At 39.3% G+C, this 11,497-nt stretch overlaps 1 protein-coding gene across 2 annotated transcripts in view; it reads left to right on the top strand.

Annotated features, from left to right (window-relative positions):
• Positions 1–13: 13 nt before the first annotated feature.
• The window catches only part of LOC111873146 (J domain-containing protein DDB_G0295729), a 63,082-nt gene continuing 51,598 nt past the window's right edge, over positions 14–11,497 (top strand). The window contains exon 1 of one of the 2 annotated variants that reach the window (XM_033754984.1): positions 14–238. In XM_033754984.1, the coding sequence (XP_033610875.1) occupies positions 140–238 (99 nt within the window). In that variant the 5' untranslated portion in view covers positions 14–139. The remainder of the gene's footprint in view (positions 239–11,497) is intronic. The other variant, XM_023867596.2, reaches the window with a different exon arrangement.

Raw genomic sequence — 11,497 nt, 5'->3', positions numbered from 1 at the left:
GTCTACAATCACAGTTTGTGTGCCAACACGTGGTGGTAGTCTAAACGGTCTAGACGTTGTGCGTTTAAACGAATGGGTCCTATGAAGGTTATGATTTTTAATTTTTTTAAAAGATTCGTGAGATGGGATATTTAGAAGTATGGATAATGATACCGATGATGAATTGGTAGCATCATTACTAAGGAGTAAGAGCAAAATATGGGAAGACAAAAAACGTTTAGGCCTACTAAAAGAACATGTAAGTTTCTTTCCTGAAATTTGACATTCAGAAAATAAATTACGTTTTTGTAAGATACCAGCGTGAATGCAAGTGGCAGTGTACTGTCTTCTGGCTTATAACGTTGTGTAATACGTCGATTGACTTTCAACGAACTACACGGCGGGATATCCCAGAAGATAATCACTGCTGTGAAAATTTCAGTTCCTACAAAGTGTAAGTGAAATCAGAAAAAGTAGCTTTCTTCTTTAAATTGCTCATAAATTTACTATTACACCCAAGTAAGATGTATAAGATGCAATAAAAACTTTCTCTTACGGTGTAGTGTGAACCTGCTGTACACATACAATTTCTATGATAGATGATGATAGAATTCAGTCTACTGAATTATTTGCTGTTGATTTTAAAACTGTAGGTTATATGATTTTAAAGTGATGCATTGTGAAGTGAGGTTGTGCAATAAAATGTGTCTAAGGGAATCCCAACATGGTTATTCATGTCATACTAATGGATGGCAAGAGTTTTAATTCCATTACACATTGTTTAGGTTTTCTAGTAGTGTAGTAAAAGTGTTCTGTATGTAATTTGTTGATATAGAGGCATAGCCCCAAGAGAATTTATGCTGTGCAAATGAGTCAGATAAGAATTATTTTGATTTGATGAAAATTATTGGAGGTCCATAATGTATTTTAGAACATGTTAAGAATAAGGTTAATTTCCACCTGCAGTTTTTGGGGAAGTGTCTTCTTTATGTTTTCTATCATCTTTCTCTTCTACTACACACGTACTGGTGGTTCTCAATGAACTTACCTTTTTTTTCAGCAGCAGCTTCAGTTTTAATGTTAACATCAATTTTAAGGTAATCCTCTGCTATAACATTTTCAGACATAGCTTGAGTAAGTGATACTTAAAGATCATGGACTTTTTCCTATGTTTCCTTCTCATTCAAATCATTAGTTAAAAAAACAGTATTATAAAAATATTTCTGAACTATTTCAGGTGATGCTTGTGCTAGCCAAATTACTACATAAACACAGAAATAGAGTTAGCAAGTTCAGTAGCAGAAGATATTCCATATTGACTAGAAGCAATTGCATAAGAAGTGTATGGTAGTTCAGCTTCACACATTTTATAATGCCTTGGTCCATGGTTGAGTAAGACTTGCACATTTGTGGTGCTGAGTGAGAATCATTCAGGCTATATGCAGAGCATATACGCTGTTAAGTTTGAGGATGGCATGTCACATTGTCCAAAAAAAAAATAACAATGCAGTTCTGTCATGTCTTCCCCACATTAAATGTCATGAAGTATTCTATCCTGGTATGAGATATCATCTGCATGTTTTTAAAGTTTCTAGCCCCCACACTTAGTACACACCCCCCACACAATAGCATTGATATTTTCATTTCCATTTTTCCATAATTTTTCTTTTAATTGAAGCTGTATTACAGTTTTGTCATTGTTTTCTATTTCAGATTTTGCTATGAAATTGTCATACACTTGAGTTTTACCATTGCAAAATGTCACAATTTGTGTTACCAATAACTTATCTAGTCCCTAGCATCAGCCACTTTAAGTTTCATGTCAAATTTGAGCATTGGGAGTTTGTGGCAGGCACCCATCTAGTGAAACTGCAGTGCCTGCAAAACAAGGTTCTCCACGCCATTGGGAATTTTCCAAGGTGCCCACCGGTCCGCGATTTGCAAATGGCATTCAAAATTCCCATACGTATATGACTATAACAAAATTATGCAAGCAACAAGCAGAAATCATACAAAATCATGATAATGAGAATGTTCACAACATTGGACAAGGTGAAGCCCAACACAGAAAGTATAAGAGGCTTAAACTTGGCGGTGGTCAGGCATATGACTGTTCAAGTGACTAGACTGCTGTGGTAGCAAATACTACTTGAAATAGAGCGTAGTCTGCTGTACTGAGCCTAGACTGACAGAGGCCTTGTAAATTGTCATGTGTTGGGTATATGTCACGCGACAAATAACTTCACGCCTTATTTGATATAGCGAATTTATTCCACTCACTCTTACAATCACACAATTTACAATCTCACAGTTACTGCCATTGGCAGTATCACAAATACTCTGGCGAAAGATAAACAGCAATTGACTGGTTACTCTCTCTCTACTAACTCACTCACTAGTAACTGGCTCAATACTCGATAATCACTGAATTCGGCTATCGCTAAATTGAAACTGAACTCCTGAATAGTGTTCGCTGCTACTTATTTAGCCTCAGTATGGACAAAACAGAAAACAGTTATGTAATAGGTACCGCTGTTTAGTACCATCGTGTTTACCGATTTCCTAGCAGCAGTCGTTGCACGGCTCGCCTGTTGCGTGACGTCATGTTTACCGCTTGCCTAGCAACATGTCACCGCGGTGTAGGGAGACAGAGTGTTGACTGGCCTGTTATGTCACCACGGGCGGGAAGGGGGCGGAGAGTTGACTAGCGCTGTTATGTCTGCTGGTGGGGGAGGGGGGTGTCCTGCATAGCATGAATACTTCACAATATATTATACATACTAGATATTAAGACTCAATTGTAAATAAGTGTACATACTGACAAAGAACTAATACTATCGACTATGACTGACAAATGACAGACCCGACTTCTTGTCAGAGAAGGCGCCCCACATGGACAGGACAGTAATTTTCATTTAAAAAGTAACATCTGGTCATGAGCCCCAGTCGGGGCTCGACACCAAGATAGACAGACAGACTGGGTGAAAAAGAGACGTCTTTGCACTTTCAATGCTCAGAGGAAATTCCAGTCGTCCACCTACTGGTTGTTAATGAGCTAAGAGTTGACAGTAATTGGTTTGATCAGGTGTATACATGAATGGAAGACTGGAAGTACAGTACTGAACATAATTACATAAAACAAAAAATGAGCATTAAACAGATTATTTTCTGTTAAATTCTTGCTCTTGCATTCCATTTCCATAATGGATAGTTTATTTCTTGCTTACTTTCCTTATTTTAAAAAAATGAAAGTAAGCTTATGTGATGCCCATACTGTGTGTCTGTGAATTCCCCTATTAACTTTTGAATGCCTGAACCAATTTTTATGAAATTTTGTATCTGTATCATGGCACCCATCCCCATCTTGACATTATACTTCATAAGTTCCTCCCATTAGTCTGGATGTCTGTGCATTATTGCTAGGCAATTACTCAGTAAAGTGTATTCCTCCTTTCCTTACTAGGCAGTGGCTCAGTAAGCATGTTCCTGCAGCAATGAACACACGCAAAAGTAGAATTGTGGGTCTGTGTATCCTATTGATGCTAGGTAACAACATGGTAAACATGTTGCCACCACAATGAAGAATTCTTGGGAGCATTATTTTCAGTGCAGGCTGTGTTATATCAGAGGAATATAGGCAGTTAGTTCTTCCCAGACCTTTAGTCATTGCACATGGTTTATATCTTTTCTTACACTGGATTCTCAGGACCACAGAAATTCTCTGCCAGTGATAGGTTTCTGCAGTGAAGTTCTGTTTAAGATTGGTTTTACTGTATCTGCAAATTTTAAATGTGGCAAATTTTGTAGAATGGCCTATGCAAATTGAGTTCTCCTCAAACTAGGCAGAATTGTTACAACAATTTACAGCATGTTAAAACTTATTTATGGAGGAGAAAATGAACATATCTCTAACATATGAGTGATTTTTGAAGTTGACAGGGGGAGTGGCTTCTGTTGAGGATTCTGACTCTATAGCATTATTTTTCAACACTGATGGAATTTTTTTATCAAGATTTGGTCCCATGGGGACAAACTGAGAAGCAGTATTTCTGCACAGATATGAGAACTTGCATAGACATGCACAGTGAAGACTGGTTTGTTCCCCATCGTAATATTTGTGCTCCAATGAGACAGCACATCAGCTATTCATTGACTTCAAGAAAGCCTATGATTCAGTTAGGAGGGAAGTATTGTGACATATCTAACCATTGCTGGGCAACGGGAGGTGGAACAAGTTACCACAAAGACAGACCCTTGATAAACAGTCGGTTGCCAGGTTACACAACAGTGGAAACAAGGTTACGCAACAGTAAGGAAAGCTGCGTTTGTCGGTACCAAAGCGTGCTGGTTGCACACCTTTGTAAACACGGTGTCCTGCAACAGGGGACCCCATGCAGCGACTGTTGCTAGACAATCGGTAAGCACGACGTCACGCAACAGTGAAAGCTATCACGTAACTGGTTTCTGTGTTGTCAGTGCGGAAGCTGCATAACAGGAGTATTCGTCAGTGAGAGGGAGTAACCAGTCAGTTGCAGTCTAGCATCTGCCAGAGTGAATGAAAGCAGGAGAAGTCATTGTGATACTGCTGATGGCAGTAGTTGTGGAACTGTAAATTGTGTAATGTGCAATAAACTTGCTAGGTTCAGAATGGCGTGAAGTTATTTGTCACATGACCTATCCAACACGTGAAAGTATCATACAATATTCTGATAGAATTTTGGGTACCTATGAAACAAGTTAGGCTGATTAAAATGTGTTTAAACGAAAAGTATGGTAAGTCCATATAGGGAAACATTTGTCTGATAATTTCCCTATCCAGAATGGTCTAAAACAAGGCGAAGAGATGGAACTCAGGTAATGCTTGCTACCATTCAGTCCAGAACCTTTTGTCTTCTCGTCCGCTGTCTAAAAACATAAAAATTAGAATATACAAAACTATAATTTTGCCTGTTGCTCTGTATGGGTGTGAAAATTGGTCTCTGACATTAAGGGGGGAACATAGACTAAGGGTGTTTGAGAACATGGTGTTGGAGGAGTATTTTGGATCAAAGAGAGATGTTGTGACAGGATTTTGGAGAAAACTGCATAATGAGGAGCTTCATAACTTGTACTCTTCTCTAAGTACATGGTGCAATCCAAAAGTTCCCGAAATATATTAATAAAAACTATTACGTCTTACCTGGATCTTATTCTGCACCATCACCTTCAAAGTAGTCCTCTTGGGAGCGCATACACCGATCCCACTGTTTCTGCCACTTTTGAAATGCATCCTGGAAGTCTTTCTTTGTTAGGGTGTTTAGTACTGTCTGCGTTTCTGCTTCAATTTCCTCAACTGTATCAAATCTTCACCCCTTCAATTTGATTTTGATCTTGGGGAAGAGAAAGAAGTTGCATGGGGCTGAGTCTGGCAAGTACAGTGGGTGGGGAACAACTGCCATCTTGTTTTTAGCAAAAAATTTCTCCACAGTGTAGGCCATATGCANAACATTTGTCTGATAATTTCCCTATCCAGAATGGTCTAAAACAAGGCGAAGAGATGGAACTCAGGTAATGCTTGCTACCATTCAGTCCAGAACCTTTTGTCTTCTCGTCCGCTGTCTAAAAACATAAAAATTAGAATATACAAAACTATAATTTTGCCTGTTGCTCTGTATGGGTGTGAAAATTGGTCTCTGACATTAAGGGGGGAACATAGACTAAGGGTGTTTGAGAACACGGTGTTGGAGGAGTATTTTGGATCAAAGAGAGATGTTGTGACAGGATTTTGGAGAAAACTGCATAATGAGGAGCTTCATAACTTGTACTCTTCTCTAAGTACATGGTGCAATCCAAAAGTTCCCGAAATATATTAATAAAAACTATTACGTCTTACCTGGATCTTATTCTGCACCATCACCTTCAAAGTAGTCCTCTTGGGAGCGCATACACCGATCCCACTGTTTCTGCCACTTTTGAAATGCATCCTGGAAGTCTTTCTTTGTTAGGGTGTTTAGTACTGTCTGCGTTTCTGCTTCAATTTCCTCAACTGTATCAAATCTTCACCCCTTCAATTTGATTTTGATCTTGGGGAAGAGAAAGAAGTTGCATGGGGCTGAGTCTGGCAAGTACAGTGGGTGGGGAACAACTGCCATCTTGTTTTTAGCAAAAAATTTCTCCACAGTGTAGGCCATATGCAGTTGTGCGTTGTCATGGTGGAGTACCCAGTCGTTCGTGCACCACTTCTCAGGACATTTTCTCATGTTCTCCATCAAACGCCTTAGAACATTGTGATAGAACTCTTTACTAACTGTCTGACCAGCAGGGATGAACTCCTTATGAATAATCCCATCAATATCAAAAAACAGATCAACATGGACTTAATGTTGCTCTTGACTTGTCGAGCATTTTTTGGCCAAGGTGAAGAAGGGCTCTTCCATTGCGACGATTGCTGCTTGCTTTCAGAGTCATAGCCATAAACCCAACTTTCATCACCAGTGACAACCTTTGAAAGAAAGTTTGGATCCTCTTGGAGATGTTATTGAAGTTCCCTGCATACTTCCAAGTGATGCTGTTTCTGTTCCTTTTGCAGCAGTTGTGGCACAAACTTCACCGCAATCCTCGNCTTTTGAAATGCATCCTGGAAGTCTTTCTTTGTTAGGGTGTTTAGTACTGTCTGCGTTTCTGCTTCAATTTCCTCAACTGTATCAAATCTTCACCCCTTCAATTTGATTTTGATCTTGGGGAAGAGAAAGAAGTTGCATGGGGCTGAGTCTGGCAAGTACAGTGGGTGGGGAACAACTGCCATCTTGTTTTTAGCAAAAAATTTCTCCACAGTGTAGGCCATATGCAGTTGTGCGTTGTCATGGTGGAGTACCCAGTCGTTCGTGCACCACTTCTCAGGACATTTTCTCATGTTCTCCATCAAACGCCTTAGAACATTGTGATAGAACTCTTTACTAACTGTCTGACCAGCAGGGATGAACTCCTTATGAATAATCCCATCAATATCAAAAAACAGATCAACATGGACTTAATGTTGCTCTTGACTTGTCGAGCATTTTTTGGCCAAGGTGAAGAAGGGCTCTTCCATTGCGACGATTGCTGCTTGCTTTCAGAGTCATAGCCATAAACCCAACTTTCATCACCAGTGACAACCTTTGAAAGAAAGTTTGGATCCTCTTGGAGATGTTATTGAAGTTCCCTGCATACTTCCAAGTGATGCTGTTTCTGTTCCTTTTGCAGCAGTTGTGGCACAAACTTCACCGCAATCCTCGTCATGTTCAGTTCCTCTGACAAAATTCGTTGACATGTACCATAACTTAGTCCCAAGGTGTTACAGAGGTCTTGGATGGTCAGTCTATGATCTTGCAGAATCAGATCCCTAACTTTCGCGACATTTTCTGGTGTGGTGCCAGTTGACAGCCGTCCCAAACAATCGTCATCATCAGTCGATGTTCAGCCATTTTTTAAACGCTTATACCAGTCGTAAGTTTGTGCCTGGCCTAAACTTGCTTCAACATTTGGTGCGTTTCTGCAACGGTTTTCCCAAGTTTAAAACAAAACTTTATACAGACACGCTGCTCTCTCAGGTCAGCCATGGAAACACAACAATGGAAATACATTCACCAACAATAAACCCAAAGACTCAACTCGACACCGCTTGCCACACTAATTGAAGAAGGGTGTGTGGGGTGACACCTAGCGGTATTTCAATGTACTCATAACCATTCGCGCACAAAATTCAAATTTCAGGAACTTTTGGATTGCACCACGTATAATTATAATTAACAAGTTAAGGAGGATGAGATGAGCAGGCATGTAGCACGAATGGGGGAGATGAATACATATAGGATATTGGTGGGAAAGCCAGAAGGAAAGAGACCCCAGAGAACACCAAGGCATAGGTGGGTTGACAATATTAAAATGGACGTTAGAGAGATAGGATGGGATGGGATGGATTGGATTGATCTGGCTCAGAATAGGGACCAGTGGAGGGCTCTTCTGAACACGGTAATGAACCTTTGGGTTCCATAAAATGGTGCGATGTTCTTGAGAAGCTGCATAATTGGCGGCTCCTCAAGAAGGGCTCAGCTCCTTGAGTGAGTGAGTATTTCTGCTCACTTTGCTTTGTCTGGCTAGAAACCACATTACTATTGTACATATACACTGTCTGCTTCCTAGCTGTACTAACATGCGACTTTCCTGTTTCTGGTGTTCAAGCTGGTACTCATGGGAAAGAGATTTAAGGGTGTCATTGAAATTAAAGAAAATAATAGATTTAAAACAACAATACTTCCATAGATGCTTTCAGCAATGGCAGAATTGCCAGACTAACTGAGTCGTCCATTTATAATCTTAGGAATCCTGTTGCCCTTAATAGGTTGATTAATGGCATTATCCATAGATCCAAATGCGGTAAACCCCTCATTAATACACATTAGATCTACTTCTGTTGAATTTTCATTGAGGTTAGAAAGCGGCGCAAAGCGGTGTGGGGAACACATATCATGGACAGATTTCGCCAATGATGCAGTATGTCCCTTTGTTCTTTTATTACGGTTGTGATCCACAAAAATCCATTTTTAATTGTCTAAATCTTTTACCCTCTGCTTAAAGGGTGAAGACTGCTTTACAGTGTTAGAAACATCCTGGTAAGTAACCTCCCTAATGCAGTCATGTAGATGAGCTATCACTGTTATTGAAAGATTCCAGTTTTTGTTGAACAATATAAAGTTGCTCCTTCATCAAAATACAGTTTGCACAGCTTCCCTTGAATTCAGAACTGAGGCACTGTTGTTGATAATCAGTATCTTCTCACAGATTTTGATCAATATACATCGCATTACACTCACCAACAGCCACACTAGCCACCAGTGTGGTGTACCATAAGCAAATGTTTTAGGCATACAAACCTTCCTCTGGGATAAATTTGTAATATGGGCAAGTAATGGTAGATGTGTTGAGGAGGTATGGAATAATTTAAAGAACATAATACATGAGAGTATCGAAAGATTTATTTCACATCAAATACCGAGAAAAATATCTGGACCCTGAATACTATAATAAGGAAGTGAAAAATTTAAAGGTCAGAAAAGCATATCCAGATATAGAACAAGTCAAGTTTTATCGTATATAAGTCACCAATAGTGTTTTTTACCCGAGATCTTAATTTTTACATCATTTCAATGTGTTTGTTCCGTATTCACGACAGGAAAAAACTAAGATTTGTGTGATTTAAGTTGCAGAGAAAATACTTTATACATAGGTCGTACCGAAAGTCATGAGCAACTTTTTTTTGCATGCAACCTGGGAACAGCAGATGAAAGAGAGTACGGTGGTAGGTGGAACCAGCTGTTGTGTTAACTTTGAGTGTCTTGTGACATCAATAGCTTGCATCACATACCAGTATCACTCCTAACAAAATGGCCGACAATGATATGTTGTTTCTCCAACGTGCTGTCATCGAATTTCTTGTGAAAGAGGAAATCCCTGCTGCAGAAATTCACCAGGACTTCAGCGTGCTTATGGAAGTGTGTGGATGGGTGCGAGCAGTGTTCAATGATGGGTGAAACATTTTAAAAATGGGAACACCAGCATCGAAGATGAGCCCCAGAGCGGTTGTCCTCGAACAGACTCAACTGAGCGCAACAAGGAAAGAATGGATGAGATCATTGAAGACGACAGGCATGTGACTGTGGACACAATAGCCCACGAACTTGGAATAGGGCACAGTGCAGTACAGGAGATGATTGAAAGCTTGGGCTATAGGAAAGTTTGTGCTCGTTGGGTCCTGCGGTTATTGACCGAAGACCACAAAGGTCAGTGAAAAGCCATCACCTCAGAACTGCTGCAGAGATATCAACACAAAGGTGATGATTTTTTGCTCTGTATTGTGACAGGTGACAAAAGCTGGTTTCACCATTTCAAGCCTTAAACTAAACGGCAGATTATGGAATGGCACCATTTGCATTCTCCATCAAAAAAGAAGGCAAAGACAGTGCCATCAGCTGCGAAGGTGTTGGGCACAGTCTTCTGGAATGCAGAGGGGTTTATTCTGGCCAAATTCCTGGAACCTGGACAAACCATCAATGCTGCTCATTATGTCCAGACGCTGCAAAAGCTCCGTCATGCATTGCGCGATAAACATCCGGGATGAACCATCATCATCCTGCATGACAACGCTTGTCCCCATGCCGCTCGCCTCACATTGGAAGCAATTGCAAAGATGGGGTGGGAAGTTCTTCCACACCCCTCCTATAGCCCTGATCTGGCACCCTCTGACTACCACCTTTTCAGATTTGTGAAGGATCAGCTGCATGGATAACGTTTTGAGACAAGGGAGGCAATTCAGAAAGCGGTGCATCAGTGTCTTCGGATAGCTGGAACGGAATTTTACAGAAGGGGAATTTTCAAACTCCCAGAACACTGGGAGAAATGTGTACAAAGAAGTGGCGATTATGTGGAAAAATAAAGAAAGGTCTGTAGATTGAGGTGGTGTATTTGGTTTGTCAATAATAAAGCATGTTACTTTACAAAAAATTGTTGCTCATGACTTTCAGTACGATCCTCGTAATATAAGATATTCCATATTGAATAGAGAAACAACTATTTAATCAGGAATTGTTTACTCATACTACTTTTATACTAGAAAACACCTAAACATTATGTTATTGTACTAGCCTTAACAAATATAAACTCCTAAAAGTTGTTCACTAAGCTGAAGATTTAAGATTATGATGAGCTGTTCTCTTGTAATAAACGTTAAATTCATGTATAGCTATTCACATTTACTTGTTGTTATATTGAAATTAAGTCCCATACTCTGTAGTAAAAGGTACTAATTTTTATTTGTCTGTTTGTATACTAATGGAATATCCAAAATTGGACATTAAGGTGGTACTATAGGCTCCACTCATATATGCTTTACTCATCAGCCCTATTTAGGAGTTTCACCCATATGTATTCCATTCATAATTGCTATGAACATTACTTTTAACAAAGGCTTATGATTTCTTTCTTGGCCCTGTCAGTGATATTTGCTCTCTTTTTGTCACAGTCTTACTATTTTCAGAGTTAATGCACATTCACTCTTCTCACCTCATAACTTACACAGGTTGTTCAGTGTAGACATGTGAAAAGACTGACTTGACTTACGTTTTAACATGGCATGGTTGTCTGAGTTTGCGATATTGCACTCTTTGTTTCAAGACAAAAAGTGTACAGAGTCAGTGTATTTAAATGAAGTATGTTCACAGTTCAGTCATAACACATAATATTGAAAAATATGGTGATAGATTTCAAAAGGCTGTTGTCATTATATCTTCATTAAAATGATGACAGAGACTGTTGTTGTGAAATCCTTCTGTTTACTAGACTGTTGTTGTGAAATCCTTCTGTTGACTTATTTTTTTATTTATTTATTTACTTACTTCATATCCATGGATCATTATACATGATATAGGACAAGTCAAATACTTTACAATAAATAAGAATAATAATAAAAAAATAATTTAATAATTAATATGATATAATAATACAA

This window comes from Cryptotermes secundus, unplaced genomic scaffold (assembly GCF_002891405.2).
Source record: "Cryptotermes secundus unplaced genomic scaffold, Csec_1.0 scaffold259, whole genome shotgun sequence".
Classification (NCBI taxonomy): domain Eukaryota; kingdom Metazoa; phylum Arthropoda; class Insecta; order Blattodea; family Kalotermitidae; genus Cryptotermes; species Cryptotermes secundus.
The sequence above is the reverse complement of the archived record's forward strand: the minus strand, read 5'-3'. Positions and strand labels throughout refer to the sequence as shown.